The 19,179-nt window shown below is 46.5% G+C and overlaps 1 protein-coding gene across 2 annotated transcripts in view; it reads left to right on the top strand.

The window, feature by feature from the left end:
* Positions 1-18,931, top strand: part of IP6K1 (inositol hexakisphosphate kinase 1) — a 314,598-nt gene extending 295,667 nt beyond the window's left edge. For both annotated transcript variants that reach the window (XM_069644190.1, XM_069644191.1), the window contains exon 7: positions 14,155-18,931. In XM_069644190.1, the coding sequence (XP_069500291.1) occupies positions 14,155-14,604 (450 nt within the window). In that variant the 3' untranslated portion in view covers positions 14,605-18,931. The remainder of the gene's footprint in view (positions 1-14,154) is intronic.
* Positions 18,932-19,179: the final 248 nt, after the last annotated feature.

The raw sequence follows: 19,179 nt of genomic DNA, 5'->3' as shown, positions 1-19,179 counted from the left end.
CCGTTCTGATTTGATAGGTCCTGGATACCATCCCCATATTTCCCCAGTTGCGATGATGCCCAGTATTGTTGGTCTTGGTGCCACTATATGCCAAGTTGATTTCAGTAAGTAGTATTTTATTTGACATGCTTTTGGCAGGCTCAACCGTTTTTTTGTTTTTGTTTTTTAATGAAGTTATTTTCCACAATAGATGGCATGTTGTCTTTGTATAGTCCCAGATTTCTGATCAATATATTGCATCCATCTTCGTTTGTATCCTATAAACATACGGTGCATGTAGCCCTTGATTTCCAGCCCTGGTACATGCCAGGGTATACTCTTCCCTTTCCTTGAGCAGGGAAAGTTCCCATGCATACCACCACCAATCCACCTGGATAGGGAGGGGTGCTGCACCTGCCAAATAAAATCTCTGTTTACTTCTTAGATCACTAAGGGACACAGACACCTGGGTGAATTTTATAGTGATCCCAACAGGGACCCCTCATTATTTAATAACACCACATATATCCTTTACCTTTTCCATAGGAATCCCCTGGCATGAGATCCAACTGAATGAGTACCTGCTACATCAGCTCACCCTTACTTGGAGGGCTCTGAGACCCTTAGGGTGGGTCTGGCACAACAGACCCCCCTACCTAAACTAAGGTACCACCCACACTCGGTGTGAGGTCAGAGAATGGCCCCTGTGAGTGGTCCCATCTCACTAGGCAGCCTCGGGCAGGCCACCACATCATCCCACTACCTCACACCAGAGTACCTCTCCACTATCCCCTATTTTAACTAATTGCCATCCTTGCTTAACGTCCTACACCCCCCCCACTTAACTTTTCAATCTACTTAACATACCCCTATTATTCATCCCATCTCTATACTGCCCCCTACTTAGCAATTACCCTACATAACAATAATTAACTAAACATGTACATATTACACATACATATATACTTTCACTTAGCCCATTGTGACATAGCGTCTCATTAGAATTTGGGCAATGCATTAAAAATTCGGCGATTAATACCTTTAACGCAGCATTACTGCACCACCCAACTATGTGTTTTGGGGATACAGTGGAGGAAAAACCTCCAGCAAGAAGCTGGAGGTAATTCCACCACCTTATCAGCCAATTTCGGCAGAATAGCTGGCAGCAGTAATTCCACCGAAATCACCCATTGGGGACTAACACTAAATACTGTGGTGACGGTAATAGTTTGGTGGTATCTCGGCGGATTTACTGCTGAGATGCCACCAAACTAATAATGAGGCCATAGTGTTTTTGTTGTGTGTATATATGTTGCGACTGTTGCAGTCAGTCACCCCTTTAAAGTACCTGGAGATCTGTCCTTGTTGCGCTGGCTCTGCTGGTTGGTGCAGGGCTAGAACGGGATTTGGCTGGCTGCCGCCCCTTGATGACAAACGGGGCCCTGGGTCCTCTTCTTCTTTCTTCAGTTACCAGTCCACCACGTGGAGTCACCTGTACTCACTGTGCACCCCGTGCTCTCATTACAGTCCTGGGTGGGCCCTCTGCGTGTGTGGGGGTCAACCCATGCTCGCTGCCGCACCCACGGCATTGCTGGTATATTCTGGGTGGGCCCCGTTGGCTGGGGGACCCACCCAACATCGCTGAACCTGCGGTGCCATTATTTTCTTCTGGCGGTGGCCCTGTTGCCAAGGGGATGCCACCACGTTTAGTCGCGTTGCCTGCGACCATCTTGTGTTTGGCAGTGTCCCCATGACAACGGGTACTCTGCCGATCTCACCCCTGCGGCCTTGCAGGAGCTTCAGGCCTCTGTAATGCGTCACAAGACACAAGGAACGGGCCGCTTACCTTCACCCGGGCTGCTCTGGAGGCCAAGAGAGAGGGACATGGGAAGAGAGGGAGGGTCTGTGAGAGAGCAAGACTGTGAGAGGGAGACTGAGACTAACTTTATTACCCTGGTGTCTTTTTCCCTAGCTGCTGACCTGTTCAATGGCACTGCAGTCTAATGCTAGATTTTATTTCAACCGCTTCTTGTTTGATGGGTGGAATACAATTGTTTTAATTTTGTTAGTCAGTTGGCAGGCCGTTCTTCTTGCAGCCTTCATTAAGCATCGATTAGCCCTGCTGGTGTTAGTGAAATTCATTAGTAATGTCTACATAGTAACTAAAAGATCTTTTCATAAAGTAGGAATAGAATGTTCGACTCCTGTAGCTAGGTCCTTAATCATCAATGGCAGATTTGCTTATAGGTTGATTCTCCAAGGCCAACCTTTGGGAGAACCTTAACTTTAGTAATAGTTTGGATGCTGAGAGGGCTTAATCACACTGACCAGTTTGACTAGCACAAGAAACGCACACTTCTGAAATCTCTTGTGTATTGTGAAAATGACTGGCGGGCTTCCAGGTCCGCATTGGATAATAATCTAATCCGCACGCGAAACTATCGAAAATTCCATTGCCTGAGATCTAGATTTACAGGTAAGTATCCTCATCTTACTTAACTGTTGTATTGGTTCTCCAGCATGGGGTCTGGCAAAGATTCACATGCTCATGAATATTCCCGGTCGCCAGGCTGGGAATCCTCGGTAAAGAAAAATACAGTTTGTTTCTTTTCTGAACTGTCTTTCTACTAGTAACCAATTACTGGTCTCTGGGTCATACTGCCCCCGGCCAATGACTGCCCTCTATCTAAGCCCCTCCTCTGGCAGCCATCTTGAGATTTTTACCGCACGTTCAAGTGTTGGGAGTCCTCGTGCTATAGCTCTCGAGCTTTTACTGCGTTTTGCGATTGATTTTTTTTTTTTTTCTTTTTTTTATCTTCAAAGAGTTTAATCTCATTTTTTCGGTCAATCGAGCCTCAAGCTCCACCGTTTCTACTTCCGTTCAACGGGGACCCGTTTCAGAATTCTCTATGCCCCTCAAGGGTGAAGTTTTCGTCGAGTTACGCTTCTTGGAGGATTCCAGAAGACGTTGAGGCCTACCCCGTGGACATGGACCAGGACAAAGGAAGCTCGACGCCCGGATCCAAGCTGTTCAGGAACTGCTCTGGATGCGGATTGCAGAATGTGTTCAAGGAGGACGAGCATTCTAGATGCCTCTACTGCCTTCACAAAGACAAAACGCCATGTGGAGAAGGACTGTGCGTTTTGCGAGAATGTCGGAATGGACCATGAGGGATCGGCGGATCCGCCTCACCAACTGGCTGGAAGGGAAGAGCCCAGCAGTAGGTGAGAAGAAGTCAGAGCGGTCTTCTAAGTCCTTTGAGGGCGCTCCGATGACAGGGGCCCAACAGAAGGCTAAGCACTGCGAGTCAGCGGGCACCGGGAGCGCCGAACGTTCGGGCTCATCGGCTGCCAGACAGGGTGCACTTTCACCGACGCCTTCAACCACGAGCCAACGCTCTGGCTCGGTGAAGAGAAAATCGGAGAACCCGGGTAAGCTTCTGGAGAAGCCCCAGTTGATCCCGACGGAAGCAGCCGAGGGGGAGTGAGGCGGTGACCCTCCCTTTCCTCCCACCCCCCACCCCCCGGTGAAGGCCTCAAGCGCGCCAAAAGTCATGAAGGCCTTGATTCACCCGGCTAAGGCCACTATTGAGGGAGTCGTGGCGGCCCTGGCGAAGCCTGTGGAGGTGACCTCGGAGCCCAGAGTTTCCCTGCCACCACAGAGGGAATCAATTTTTCAGCCCATCGATAAGACCCCCGTGAGAACCCCAGTGGAAAAAGAGGGGGGGTGCCAGTGACCATCACGGACACGGATACAGCCTCTGAAGAGGAGCTGGCTGGAGTCGTGAAGATCCTCAACATGAAGTTTGAGGAAGTCCGGTCCCACGGGAGGGATGCTGACGAGGCGGACGAAGAGAGCGACGGCGGTGCCGATGAGGTTCCCGCAGAGGATTCCCCTCCCCAACCGTCGCAGCCGGTACCCGAGCCACGGGACAACTCGGGAGCCATCTTAATGGCGATCCAGGCCTTATGTACGGAGATAAGACGAGGTTGCCCTTACCCCCAACGGACGATCCAGCGGAGCCTGACCCGTCGGGGAGCCCTCCAAGCAAGCGGAGTAGAGTTCATCCCCCCGCCCCTCCAGCCTTTGCAGCCCCCACAGCCTTCATCTCCTTCCCCTGATCCTAGGGAGGACACGGGTACAGAGACGGCCACGACGGGAACGGATGACGACGGTGGTGACGGGATGGGCCTTCCATCACCACCCCCTCGGGCCTCCCCGCCTGACGAAATTGGCTCCTTTCACGCCATGATTGCCAGGGCTTCCGAGCTCTGCCCCGAAGAACAGAAGGAAGGTTTCCTCTATCAACGGCGTGAGGCCAAAAGGAAGACAGTCCTCTCGGTCCCGTTACTGGACGACATCTGGGACGAGGGGCTGTTGCTCTTGAAGAACCCGTCCACGACAGCTGCCAAGAGAGACTGGTACGAGAAGAAGTACCGGGTCCCGGATTCCGCCCCTCTGCCTTAGGGCGCAGCCGACCCTGGATTCGGTCGTCTCGGCGGCAGCCAAGAAGGCTACGGCTTCGACTTCAAAATGAGCACCCCAGTGGGAGGCCGGCTGGCGAAGTTCATCAGCATGTGGGAGTCCATCTCCACCGACCGATGAGTGCTGGATGCCCTGGCCCACAGGCACACTCTGGAGTTTTTAAAGAAGTGCCCCTGCATTCCACCCGTGGCCAGGAAGGAAAACCACGTCCCACAACTGCTGCTGGAAGTAAGGGCGATGCTGAAGAAAGGCGCCATCGAGCTCATCCCAAAGAGGCTCTGGGGCTCCGAAGTATACTCTCGCTACTTCCTCGTAAGATAGAAGATCAGCGGTTGGCGACCCATCCTGGACCTTCAACGTTTAAACAAGTACATCAAGGCCCAGAAGTCCCGGATGCTCACCCTCCAGCACGTGCTGGGACAGTTGGTGGAAGGAGACTTCCTATCGTTGCTGGACTTGGAGGATGCTTACTTTCACATCCCCATTCTAAAAGGACACCGAAGGTTTCTCAGATACGTAGTCCAAGGGCGGCACTACCAATTCAAGGCCCTTCCCTTCGGACTGAAGTTGGCGCCCAAGGTATTCACCAAGTGCCTAGCACCAGTGGCGGCGCGGCTGCGCCTGCAGGGGATCCACGTCTACCCCTACCTGAACGATTGGCTCATCCGAGCAAAGACAAGAGATCTCGCCGTCGGGCACACAGCGAAGACCATCCAGCTGCTCACGGATCTGGGATTCTCCATCAACTTTGCCAAATCCCACCTGGTTCCATCGCAGGTCGCACTGTGGGAGCCAAGCTCGACACAGTAGCGTGACTGGCCTCCCCGTCGGAGGAAAGGACGAAGGTCATCATGGGAAAGGTGCAGCGGCTGCAGACCATGGACGTGGCCAGGATGAGGTCCATCAAGTCCCTTCTCGGCATGATGTCCTCGTGCATCTACCTAGTGCGCCTGTGCAGACTGCGGATGCGGCCACTGCAAGAGTTCCTCGACGCCTGTTGGATGCAAACTGCGGGCAGCTTCGAAGACAAGATCTCGCTCAACGAGACCTTCCGCTAAGCGATTCGGTGGTGGCGCACCCATGTGCATCTGGCGGCGGGTATGGACTTCCGGACCCCGGCACGTCAGGAGACTGTGACGACGGACGCCTCCCTGGAGGGATGAGGAGCGCACACCGGAGATCTCCACGCAAGAGGCCTTTGGCTCCCGGAGGAGAGGTCGCTCCATATCAACGTACTGGAGCTCCGGGCCGTGTTTTGGGCCCTCGGGTCCTTCCGACCCTCAAGGGCAAGGTGGTGAGGATCTTCACCGACGACACACCACAATGTTCTACATCTGGAAGCAGGGAGGTACCAGATCCCCAGCCCTATCCAAGGAGGCGCAGTATCTGTGGCACTGGGCTGTCGCCAAAGGGATGTTTCTGGTACCCTTCCACCGGGCAGGAATAAAGAACACCATTGCCGACTCACTCAGCAGGGAGCTGGGCTCATGCCACGAGTGGGAACTATGACCGGATCAAGTGGATCTGCTGTTCCAACGATGGGGCAATCCCCAGATCGTTCTATTCACGACCGCGACGAACACCAAGTGTCGGAGGTTCGCCAGCAGGTTTCCCCAGCCGGGGAGCATGGGCGATGCCTTCTCATTCCCCTGGGACGACCTGTTCCTGTATGCTTTCCCACCGTTGCTGTTGCGACTCATCAATCAACTCAGACGGTCCTGGTGCAGGATGATCCTCGTCGCACCGGCGTGGCCGAGACAGATCTGGTTCCCGGACCTACTGGACATGTCGGTGTCCCCCCAGTCAAACTGCCGATGGACGCGGATCTCCTCGCCAGAGAAGGAGGCGCCATCCTCCACCACGACCCGGGGTCGCTGAACTTGCAGGCCTGGCTCTTGCAGCACTAGAGTTTGGAGGGTACGATATCCCGGCGGACTGCAAGGAGGTGCTTGCAAAGGCCAGGGCGTCCTCGACTCTAAAGTGCTATGGACATAAGTGGAAGAGGTTCTCTGTCTGGTGCCATGCACAGAAGATTAACCCTCTGCGGATTATGGCCCCCATGTGCTGCCGTACCAACTGTCGCTGGCTAAGGCCGGGCTAGCACACGCCTCCATCAAGATGCATCTAGCGATGATTTCCCACTACACCGGAACTCCAGGACGATCATCTCTTTGGTCCCATCGTCTGGTGAAGGAGTTTATACAAGAATTGTTCCGATCATTCCTGTCGGTGAAGGCTCCAGCCCCGGCGTGGGAGCTGAACGTGGTGCTGAGCAGGCTCATGGGGCCGCCATTCAAGCCTCTGCATTCGCAACTGTTGAAGTTCCTCTCGTGGAAGACTGCGTTTCTTGTGGCCATCACCTCCGCACGACCAGTGGGAGAGATCCAAGCCCTCTCCTGTAAACCTCCATAACTAACGTTCCACGAGACGAGGGTGGTGCTGAGGACGCACCCCTCCTTCATGCCCAAGGTACCGTCAGACTTCCATCTCAACGAGCCCTTGGCATTACCTGTTTTCTTCCCGTCGCCGGCTGGGAGGACTTTGCACTCGCTGGATGTAGCTAGAGCGCTGAAGTTCTATGTGGACCGCACGAAGAGCCTTCGGAAGACATCACAACTGTTTGTGAACTTTGGACCTGTGAACCAAGGGAAGGCCCTCTCGAAGGCTTCCATTTCCAGATGGCTCTCCGGCTGCATCATGCACTGTCACCGGTTGGCAAACCGACCGTTGCCCGGCTGTCCGAGAGCCCATTCGACCAGAGCGATCGCTGCTACCACTGCGTTCCTATCTGGTGTGCCCCTGCTGGACATCTACAGGGCTGCTACATGGAGGTTGACGCACACCTTCTGTTAGGCAGAAACCTGTGCAGTTCCCTTAGGGACCACTGCAAAAGATTTAGGACTACAGGTGGTTGGCAGTAAACCCAATTGGTAGCAGTCTGTACCACCCAGATTTACCTGGTAGCTGTGGCTGAGCAGTCAGACTTCTCTCAAGATGAGTAAGGCAGTATATAGAGTATACACAATAGGTACAGAGACACAGTAGCACAAGCGACACAGTAGCACAAGCAAACACTGACCAGAGCTTTGGTGTAAAAGTATATACTTATTTATTTAAAGACACACTTGTAAATTACACTAGCACAAAAAGAGGTAAGTAAATTCAACACACAGTCACGATCATATATATATATTTATTTTATTAGAAAGTTGTTTTAATCAAGAAAACTTGATTTTTCAACAAATTCAATTACATATTATTAATAAAAAATCATTAATACAATATAAAGAATCATAGAACAATAATAATACAAAAATTATAAGGTAATCTTAACAAGTCAACTTATTCCATCACACTCACTGTATAAAGCAACAACATCTCTTCTTTCTTTCTTTGAGCAATTAAAATGACAAACAGACTATACAACCTTATTCAGATGGTAATCACAGGAAGAAAATACATACGATCATAGTTTGCTCTGAGTCGACCTTTAGTCTGTCAATTTCAAACAGTATAAAAAGTTCAATATTGCATATCTCAATGGCTGATTATTAGTATGAAATAGCAGTTCCCACAATCTATCACTGGTAAGTATTATGTGATCTATCAACAAGGGTTTCATATGCTTGATTCTTTGCATTAGTAGCGCAGGGCAGACTGAGCACAGATGTTTTAAGGTTTCTATAGAGACCTTACACAACCGACATAGGCGCTCATTCTCAGATAACAATTTCCATTTATACAATAGATCGTTTGTGGGCCGGAGATTCAATCGGAAACGAAGGAAATCATCACGCACTCGTGGGCTAGGAAACAAGGCTAAGTAACTTTCAAGTGCACCATAGCGTTTCATATTGAATGGAGTATCTGAAAAAACCTGATGACGGGTGCACGCGCGTTGCGTCTGTATCCAGTCGTACTCCCATAATTGTATTCTTGCTCTATTTGGGTTGTCCATCAGTAGTGTCACTGTGAACCCGGTTTCACTAATGATGATCTGCGCTTTTTGCCTCCAACTAAAGGGAAATTCATCCATTGACTGTAGGAGATATTTAGCAATGACTTTAATCAAACCGGATTTATTACCTGCCATGAGACATTTTCTATAAAGTGAACAAATTTTCTATTTACAAATGGCATATAAGGGCACTAAACCCAACTCAGATCTCACGATGCACATAGGATAGGAAAGTGGTATAGGTAAAACTCTCTTCCAGTAGCCACCTTCTATGGCAGTCCAGTAAATATAGGTTTTTTTCAGTGAGTCTTCAAATCCATAAGTTATTACTGGAACAAACTTTTGTTTATAGTATACAATTATCGGAACCAAAGAGAACTTGCAGTATTTGGCTTTGATTAGGCGTGCCTGTGAGACGGCTGTCGTAACCTTTTATTTTACATGCTGATCATGAGCGTTAATAGTCATGTTGTTTGTAACAAAAGTGCCTAAGTATATATAGGATGGTACGGTTTCCAATGTTGTGCATTGTAAGGGCCATTGATGATTAACACATTTTTGTTTTTTTGTGCCGAATTGAATGACCTCGGTTTTCGCTATGTTAAGTTATGCAATTTTTCATAGTATAGCGATCTAAAGCCTTCAATAGGACACGAAGGCCATTCGCAGTCTTTGATAGTAAAACCATATCATCGGCGTACAACAAATGCCTAATATGGATGGCATTAAGTTTCGGGTAGTCTGTGACGAGTGAAGCAAAAACTTGTCTAACATCAGAAATAAAAAAATTAAATATTGTTGAAGCCAAAATACAGCCCTGTTTAAGGCCTTGTGCATTCTCTATTGGTTCCGACAATAAGCCTTCACTACTTAATCTGACCTGAATAGAGGTGCCCGTGTGTAACTGGATAACGCACTTCAGGATAGACCAAGGACAACCTCTGTCCATACGTTTTTTTGTATATTATCTCCCTTGGAATTGCATCAAATGCCATACGAAAGTCAACAAAAGCCATGTATAATACCTGACCTTGTTGACGCACCTGTTGAATGATGGAATTTAGTGTAATGACATTAATGGCAGTGCCTAAGCCAGGCAGAAACCCTGTTTGAAACGGATCACGAGACTCACTCGAGTCAAGCCAAAAATTGAGCTGCCTTAGAATTAGAAGGGCAAAAATTTTGCCTGGGCAGTCCAGAAGGGCGATAGGGCGATAAGCTGTAGGGTCAGCCCTATCGCCTTTTTTAAAAATTGGCAAAATGATGGAACGCTTCCATAATTTAGGCATCTCTCCAACCTCAAAAATATGTTGAAAATATTTCATGGAGAATAGAAGCCCACTCAAAAGGGTGATCTTTAAGCATGCCATTATGAAGACCATCAGGGCCAACCGCTCTAGATCGACTAAGATTTTTGATGCAAGTTAAAATATCTACCTGGTCTATTCTGAAAGCATAAAATGAGAGTATATTCTGAAACTCCCATAGGATATCTGGGAATGGAGAACGATATATGATGTGGAAATGTTCAGACCATTTGTCACTTGGGAGTGCAGAAGTAAGGACGGCAGACTGTAGCCTATGTGTAGCTGTATTTAGGCAGTTCCATATGCCACTGGTGGATTTAGTGAGCAATTGCCTCAACATATTCTCTCCATCTTCTTGATATCGCAAACACTTATGACCTTTCAGCCAGTGTCTATATCTGGGTTTTAGAAATCTCTTTGTTGCCGATCTGTTGACAGCTGGGTCATCCTTTATGTTACGTATGGCATGTCTTAGCTTTGCTTTTTTTGGTTGTATTTCAGCATCATAACTATGTGTAAGCTTCTGTCTGATGCTAGAATCCGGCATTTTTAGTTGCCTGAAATTTTGCATCATAGTAACATAGCATTGCAAATCTTTAGAAGATATAGGACTGTAGGAGTTGATCAAATCCCGCTTAAGTTGATTCAACGTCATTGAATTCCAACACAAACGGGTTCCACTGTTATTCACTTTGAGAGAGTATGGTATTTATTTTGCTACCACTGCGTTCCTATCTGGTGTGCCCCTGCTGGACATCTACAGGGCTGCTACATGGAGTTTGACGCACACCTTCTGTTAGGCAGAAACCTGTGCAGTTCCCTTAGGGACCACTGCAAAAGATTTAGGACTACAGGTGGTTGGCAGTAAACCCAATTGGTAGCAGTCTGTACCACCCAGATTTACCTGGTAGCTGTGGCTGAGCAGTCAGACTTCTCTCAAGATGAGTTAGGCAGTATATAGAGTATACACAATAGGTACAGAGACACAGTAGCACAAACAAACACTGACCAGAGTTTTGGTGTAAAAGTATATACTTATTTATTTAAAGACACACTTGTAAATTACACTAGCACAAACAGAGCTAAGTAAATTCAACACACAGTCACTATCATATATATACATCCCTGATTACTTATTAGACAAGTCTTAGTGAGAAACACCACTTATTTTCAGACCGAGGTGAGCGCTTTACATAAGATGGCACTCTAAGAAGTTATTAAAAAGGGAGGGAAAAAGGCAGAATTATGAAAGCACACAAATTTCAATACTTTTCAAAGAACCACAGTGAGGCAGGTTAGGTAAAGTCTACTGGAGAGCAAGGAAGTTCAATTGCCAGGCCCACTCTTAGAGAGAGCAAGCGAAATGTGTCCAGGATCACACAGTGGGGTTATGCCAAAAGAGTCTTTGTAAATAGTTTGCAAAAAGATTGAGATCAAGTCAGGAAAAGTTAGTTAACAGGTCCCAGGCTAACCCAGGTTAGAAAGTCGAGGATTTACTGTCACCCCGAACGATCTGTCGCAAGGGAAGCCAGGCGGGGACACAGTACCTGAAAGTGGGAAGAACACTCCAGCGGGGGCAGTTGTTCCTGGCAGCGGGTGCAAGTTGGTGTTTCGTCCAGAGGAAGAGGAGGTCTCGACGTGGAGGAAAGCTGAAGGTCGTTGCGCTGCCAGGGAAGAAACCAGCCGTGGAGTTTCCCGGTTACAAGGTACCACCCTTTTCTTCGCGGTAGTGGTAACCCGTGGTATTCCGGTTGCCGGGGTGCTTGGCACGGGCAAGGCGTCCACGAGATGGTCCAGGAAGGTGAAAAGACGGGCAAACTGGTTATCCCCACCAGTCAAAGGAAGAAGACTCTCCGGGCTGGAGATCTCCTCTGTCGTCGGGAAAAGTGGTGAGACGGTTCAGCAGGGCTCCACCGGTGGTGTCTTCATTGCAGGTCGGCTCGGCTTCTCCCTCCTCGGATTCTTTAGGTCCTGTGGCGACTTCTGAAGTTCCAGTCCCCAAAAGTCCCCAAAGCCCTGCTTTTATGCAGAAAACACCCATTCATTCAGCCTAGCTGTCACTCAAACATGCTCAGTGGTGAGCCGGGCGGCTCACCACTTGGGCCAATCACACAAGAGTGTGACTTGAGTTGCCGACGGAACTCAGTCCAGGGTGCCTAAACCCCCTCCTACACCCCCTTTGGTACCCAGACAGAGTGGCACCACTTTTGGAGGCTTCTGTGGAGAAGCCGCCAAAATGTGGAACAAAGGTCTTGACTTGGGTTGGAGTCACAGAAGCGAACACAAACGCCATTTTGGAACCAAGTTTCGGCAAAAAATACCAACCTGTGAATTTATATTAATTTAATAAACCGGCGATATGTTCGAGGCTATTTTAAAAAGTGGTAGCCTCGAACAATGGGAAAATCCCATAGGGATAGGATATATTCGCGGTCGAATATGAAAAGTAGTATCCACTGACATCAGCCAAAACTCGGTCGGGGCGACTGGACAGTGCCCCCTCGAACAACAGACCCCGGGGCAATCGAATTGCCCCGACCAGTACGTCCACAATATGATGGTTTGTACTGGTTCTGTTCACAATTTGAGACTAGTAAAGCCAATGGTGACTTTACATGCCCTGGGAGACAGTAGTCAGTCCCAGGGTATGATGGAGTCTATGTTTGGGGGTCGCTACGACACCCCTGGGTTACGGCACGGACTGTGCTGTTTAACCCATATACCAAAAACACATGAAGCCCTATGGGGTAAAGGACCCCATAGCCCATAAAACACATACAAAGTCAAAGGAACACCTCAAATCATGTCTAAGAGTGGGAGAAAAAGAGTCTCACTCTTAGCAGGAGAAAACAATAAACCCCAAAAATCCAGCAAAGCTACTGGGGGGCTCGCTAGGTTTCTGAAATTAGCCTTTACAGAGAATTCTACTGCGTCGACCGGGATTCCAGGGAGGAGTCCAGAGTCAGCCAGGCAGTGCTGCACTACCTGTTCGCCTGAAGGTGAGCCTGGTGAGGAGGTAAGAGATGCTTAATGTTGAGCCTTGCCACCTCCCGTGGTTGTAGTTTTACAAAGGTAGCGGGCGCCCCTCTCTCGCAAGAACAGACATGATAACCTGTTCAGTGGTTATTAACCACTTGAGAGTTCGCAGCCACTGCTTTTACTCTCTGTGCCTTTCACAGATGGGAAATATCCATTTGCATATCAGTCTTTGTCCTGCCCAGGGGCAGTCCAGCACCGAAATACAATGGCAATTCCAATCTGAACGAGAGTACCACCAGCAACCCCATACACGTGTTTCACCCTTGTTGGGGATCATCAGTGAGGTGAAGCTGATGCCTCTCTAAGCACAGTGAGATGGAGACCACGTCTGGTTGCCCCCAGGAGACCTAGGGTTACCAATCCCAGGTTCCTTAAAAAATAGTTTTACAAAGGTAGCGGGCGGTTGTGCATGTGTGTACTGCCATGTATTCTTGTATTCATGAGCATGTGAATCCATGCCAGACCCCATGCTTGAGAAGGAACAAGTTACTTACCTGTTGTTCTCCAGCATGGGTCTGGCATGGATTCACATGCGAACCCTCCCTCCTACCCCCTCTGCGGCTCGTCACTTGGTCCTACTGCCACTTTCCGTGCTACCAAATCTGAAGATGGCTGCCAGAGGAGAGGCTTAGGTAGAGAGCAGTCATTGGCCGGGGGCAGTATGACCCAGAGACCAGTGATTGGTTACTAGTAGAAAGACAGTTCAGAAACGAAACTGAAACTGATTTTTTTTTCTTTTTCTTTACCGAGGATTCCCAGCCTGACGACGGGAAATATTCATGAGCATGTGAGTCCATGGCAGGCCCATGCTGAAGAACAACAGTTACAGGTAAGTAACTTGTTCCTATTGCCGCAACCTGTCCCTCACTACTTTACAAGGTCACACCGAATTTGTGCATTATCTGGCAACCCATGAGGAGGCGCACCAGGTGAAGCTGATCGGGTGCTTTATTTGAGAGGGTGGTATGGGACAGCTGAATGAGTTTCTATATACTTGGAATCTAGAGATGCTTTTGCAAAAAACCTCTGATCCTCCTTGTGTTGGGAACTGACAAATTACGAGTAGAAAAGAATGGCTGTGTAGAAGACTAATGAAAGTTATCTTGAATTCCAGTTAATCATGCATAGAAACTACAATAATTGTCAGGCTGCATAAAATAGGCACATACGAATATTTGACTTAAATATGTGACAGTGAGCAGAATTCTGCAAGTAGTAGGATTTTGTCGTAAATTAACCCAACTTCATAGTTGAAATGTATTATTTGGGTATTGCTCCGGTTAGGTGTACGGTGTATAAGGGGAGTCTTGCTGAATGTTGATAGAAGAATGCAGTTCAATTGATACCTGAATATTTTATAATTTGTTTTGAAATCTGTGCTTTAGGTCTTTCAGATGAACACTGGGCATTACGTATGTCGCAACAAATACTATGGACGTGGGCTCTCCATCGATGGTTTTCAACACGCTCTTTTCCAGTATCTCCACAATGGTGTGGACCTGCGCAAGGACCTGTTTGACCCAATCCTCTTCAAGCTCCGTGGTCTATTGGATGTCCTGGAGAGACAGGTTTCCTACCGCTTTTACTCCAGCTCCCTTCTTGTCATTTACGATGGAAAGAAATGCCCCACGCTCGCAGAGACTCTACAGGACGCTCCTAGCTCCAGCTCCTCTTCCATGCCCAAAGTCGATGTACGCATGATTGACTTTGCGCACAGCACTTTCAAGGGCTTTCGAGACGATGCCACTGTGCATGATGGTCCTGACAAAGGCTATGTATTTGGCCTGAAGAGCCTCATTCATATTCTGGAAGGCTTGAGTAAAGAGAACCAATAGGTCTAAAAAGGGTGCAAGCCCATCTCCTTAGGAAGGCAATGTCTTCATTTGAGCACTCTTTTGTTAGTCCTACTTCCCTTTTAAACGTCATTATGGAAAAACACTCTGCAAACCAGGTATTTGGATTTAACCGCTGAAATGAAAAGAAAATATTTGTAAAGGTTATACAAAAACCAAAAGATATGTTTTAGATGTAGCATGGAATTTAACAAGTCAAAGGTGTTGTGGCACCTGTATCTACAATTTCCTTTTGATTAACTGCGTGGCTTGCCAGCACTTCAAACGACGGTAAAGCGGCCTGTGGACCTTGCAGTGTTACGTTCCATGATTGTAAGCTTCAGTGTCTGACACTTTGCCAAGTTTCAGATTTCATCAAGAAGACTGGATGACTAAGGTGATGGTGGATGAGAGCAATAAGAAGTGCACCAGAGACTTGTTCTCCCCGTGAAGAGAACACAAGGACTTTGACTCTTGTTGAAGCTTCCTGCTCCAGTCATTTTAGCGAAACCTATTTTTTTTTTATTTAAACCTTCATACCCTTTGTGTGGTTGGGAAGGGGAATGTAAAGACTTTCGCACAAGACCTATATAAAAGTAGCTCTTGGTCTGATGAATTGTGTTCTGCCTAGCAACATATTTGTGTAGTATCTGTATATTTGTATATCTGCACTTAAGGCACATAAGAGGGCATCATATATTACACACGTTCTTAAGCGTGCACACTGCCACTATAAGACCAATTCCCATCTCCCTTCCAGAAAGTATCCTTTTGCCAGTTTAAAGTATTTTTGACCCTCTCATATAATTCTGGGTTAGCATAATTATAGAGTACGTCGTTTTAGAATTGCATTCTTGTTATAGCAAAGTTGAACACTTCTCCCATACATTAGCGTGGCCAATGAAATTTCAGTTTTTTGGTTGGTGCTTTGGTACCAACCAAGTCTTTCAAAGTGTTGGATAAACCAGGGTGAATAAGTGCCTGGAGGGAGCATCTGTTCAGAAGTGGCCGTGTGCTGAGAATTGTGTTAGTGGCATCTGGGCATGAGCTTCATTTTAGGGGATGTGAGGGTTGATAAACGAGGTGATCTAAATGTTCAGAATTTGAAACCAGTGTTTCACAAATCGATAGACTTGACGGTGCTTATTGTCCCCTTTCTCTGGCTAAGACTTGCTACCCCAAATGAAATACCTACCAGCACTATGACCTCTGACCAGACTACTTACAATAGTTTTTTTGTTATAGGCTGCCGTCCACTTCCAGGCCCCATTTCTATTGATTTTTATTTGTACCAAAAATAGGGTGTCTGTTTATTTTGCTCATGATCCATTGAATTGTAGCACTCAAGGAAGAGGTTAGTCAGGTGTTTACTTTTATTTTATGTGTGTAAGGAATTCAGCAAACTGCTAAATCTTTTGGTGCAAAGAGCGTGCAGTTGACTCTGGTAGGTGGGATCTGTGATATTGTTTTTTAGTAGGTTGCCCCACATACCTTTTGGTATCAATTGACGAAATGAAGAACTTTTTCTGGATAAAGGTAGAGGGATGAGAGCCTGTCATAGTCTAGATCATGTTAACTGTACTTTGATTGGTTAGGTGTGGGGGAGAGAGAAATTGTATTTTTGGAGACATGTGGATACTGCTAGAAAGGGAAAAGGGGAGAGTTACCGAAAAGAGCTCAGTTCCATTCCTGTCGCAAAACTGCTGCTTATTTCGATTCAGAGTTCTGATATGGTGGGATATTTATGGACTGTGGTTACTTGTTCTGTTGGAAGTGTTCTGAACAGATCTGTTTTCCTGACTGTGCAACAATAGTATATTGCCATATAGCAAAGCTTGCTTGGAGCAGAGGCGTGAGATATGTGCCAAAGAAGAGTCAAACGGGCTCTCAATTGTATCTCCGCTTGTATACTAACATAGCAGTATTGCTGTTTAGTTACTTGTGAGCTCGAGTCTCTGCTTCATATGTCAAAGGCGCTGTCGGAGATCAGTGTTTACCAGGGTTTGCTTTTAGACAGTTGATTGTTCACACACTTTGTCAGTGGGACCTCATACAACCCCCGCCCCCCGCGCCCTTTTTTTAAATTTGTTTTTTTATTTTTTTGGGTTGTCGCCCTACTCCAGTCTATCAGTCTTTGTTCTCCAATTCATGAAGGACTAGCCTACCCAGTGGTTCCATGTGTATGCACACCGTGGATGCTCTTTGGGCCTGCTGGGGCTTCTCTCGTATGCGACTCATTAGCCAGCACTTAACCACATCCACTGTGGTAAGGGAAATGTGCACTGAAATTGGATATGGTAAGTATGATTTTACCTGCTTATGCAGTGTATTAAGTGTCCACAGTTCTCTCCCTTTCCCAATTCTTTGCTTGTGAGACAACAAACACTTGGCACTTCTATACCACTATTGAAAAAAATATCCATTCTTAACCAACCCAGAATTGATGATTATTGGATGTTGATGAAGCTTTAGAATCTCTGGTCAGACTGGTTACACTTCAGAAACTCTAACCATGTAAATGAACCCTGAACCATCCACCTTTATTTTGCACCTGTTCAAGTTTGGTTCCCATAGCCCTCCTTTATGAAAAATGTTAATTCTTAATGTATACAAAACAATTCTGCAGATTGTTACCATTTGAATAACAAAGTGTGCAACATTTGCATGCTCTGAACAGCTTTTATCGGTCAGAGTGCCTCAACCACAGTGACGTTGCACAGTCACCGCTATGCTGTGACTTCACATTATCAATACATTGGATGTGTGAATGGACACTCGCAAACTCCTGGTTTTCAAAGTACTACATGCTTATGCCAGTATTTCTTTAGCAGATGTTATGCCTATGTGGAAAATAGTTTTGAGAGGACCATTATCAACCGCACAGCATGAATGAAGCTGATTTGTCAAGCAATTGTATATACCAATTACGCATTTCTGATATTTCGTTCTTTTCCTTTAAGACTTGAACGTGTATTACTGTTACAGCTTGAATGTGTTAAAGGTGGAGAACGAGGTAATTGCCACAAGATGGCGGCATTAAAATGCCTTTTATTCCACTAAAACTCTAATTTCCCGTACATGTACCAACCCTGTTAAAAACTATTGTGCATGTTTTTGTTAGTTGCTGTTCTAGAATACGTTGTTTAATTATACCAACAATGTCCCTCGAATACAATCCATTTTCCAAAGTTTGCCTCTTGTTAGATACAGGTTTCAGGGCATGTCATCCATTTTAAGAATTCCTGCAATGACAAACATGAGTATTAACTTGATCTCTTCAAAAACTTCATTGTGGCCAACCCATTTAAATCTAGTTAGTAGATCCCAGTATATATTGCAACAGTATTGCTTCTCTCGGTCCAGTTGGGTCTGACTTCTCGGACCCAACTCGAAGGGTTTTATTTTCCTGTATGTAACCTACACAAACTGAGCACACTGTCCTGTATTTGCTGACGCTATGGTTTTAGTTGTGTTGAAACCAGCATTGGAAAATTATTAGCTCATCCATCAGTAGCAGGGTTTTCACTGTTGGAATGGTGTAGTGTAGGAATAGAAGTGGCAGAAATGTTCAACTGTAAGAAAAATAAGAGTAATGCTCTACCGTGAGGGTATGAATGTTTGTTCTTCTGTTGGCTTTATTTTATCTGATGGACCAATTATGTTAGCAGTGGCATACGTTTTTGCCTCTTTTGGAAGTGATGTTTTGGCCACTGTTACGACTTCAGAACCAAATGGAGGCAAGTATATGGATCCAATGAAAGCATGTATCTGTGGGGAGCCGCGGGCCTCGTGTGATGATGCCACTTTCCTAGAACTCATTCAGTTGCACAAACATAAACAATTGACATTATTTAACTGAATGATTTCTGATTTCGGTGTTCGTGCTCCGGGTCCCCCTTTGTTTAAAGGTGAGATTGTTACTGTTTAAGGGAAGCCAAAAGTCTCGTTTTCATAATACTTACAAAATAACTTCTTTTAAGCAGGGACCCTCCAGCGATACAATAAGTACTTCTGTATGTAAAAAGGTATGTTTTCATGTTATGTTCAGACTTCATTTGTCAGTGGAAAAACATTGAGTGGAATCCTTCAAAGATGTCAAAGCTCGCTTTCTTCCTCTGTGTTGTTCTGAAACCTCCAAATGTGGGTGCTTGCACTTACTCAACATGAGAACCCTTTTGTTTGACCGGTAATCTTTAAATGGTAATAGGTTGTTAATGCAGCCATAGTATGCATTACCTCTTTGTCCACCTGATATTGTTTCTTCCTTTCTTGTTCCAATATTTTTGATGTACTAGATCATTCAAAATATATATGAATTATTTATTTTTAATAGAGCACATGTTTTATTCTGGTTTGGTGTATATGTATGGGCAGCTTCCCAAGATTGCACCTCAAACGCTTGATTGTATACTGTGGATGTGTCCAGGGTGAGTAGACTGGTATTTCAGCAGATAAACTGCAGCATCACCATCGTCCATTATTATTGAGAAGCGAAGGCGTTGGAGTGGATAGATGAGCTACCATGCTTTCCATTTCAAAACTAAACCGAAACCAACATGAATGAACAGGTTTAGTTAC

Source organism: Ambystoma mexicanum, chromosome 2p (assembly GCF_040938575.1).
Source record: "Ambystoma mexicanum isolate Mex_15411 chromosome 2p, UKY_AmexF1_1, whole genome shotgun sequence".
Lineage (NCBI taxonomy): Eukaryota > Metazoa > Chordata > Amphibia > Caudata > Ambystomatidae > Ambystoma > Ambystoma mexicanum.
This window is presented reverse-complemented; position numbering and strand designations above follow the sequence as displayed.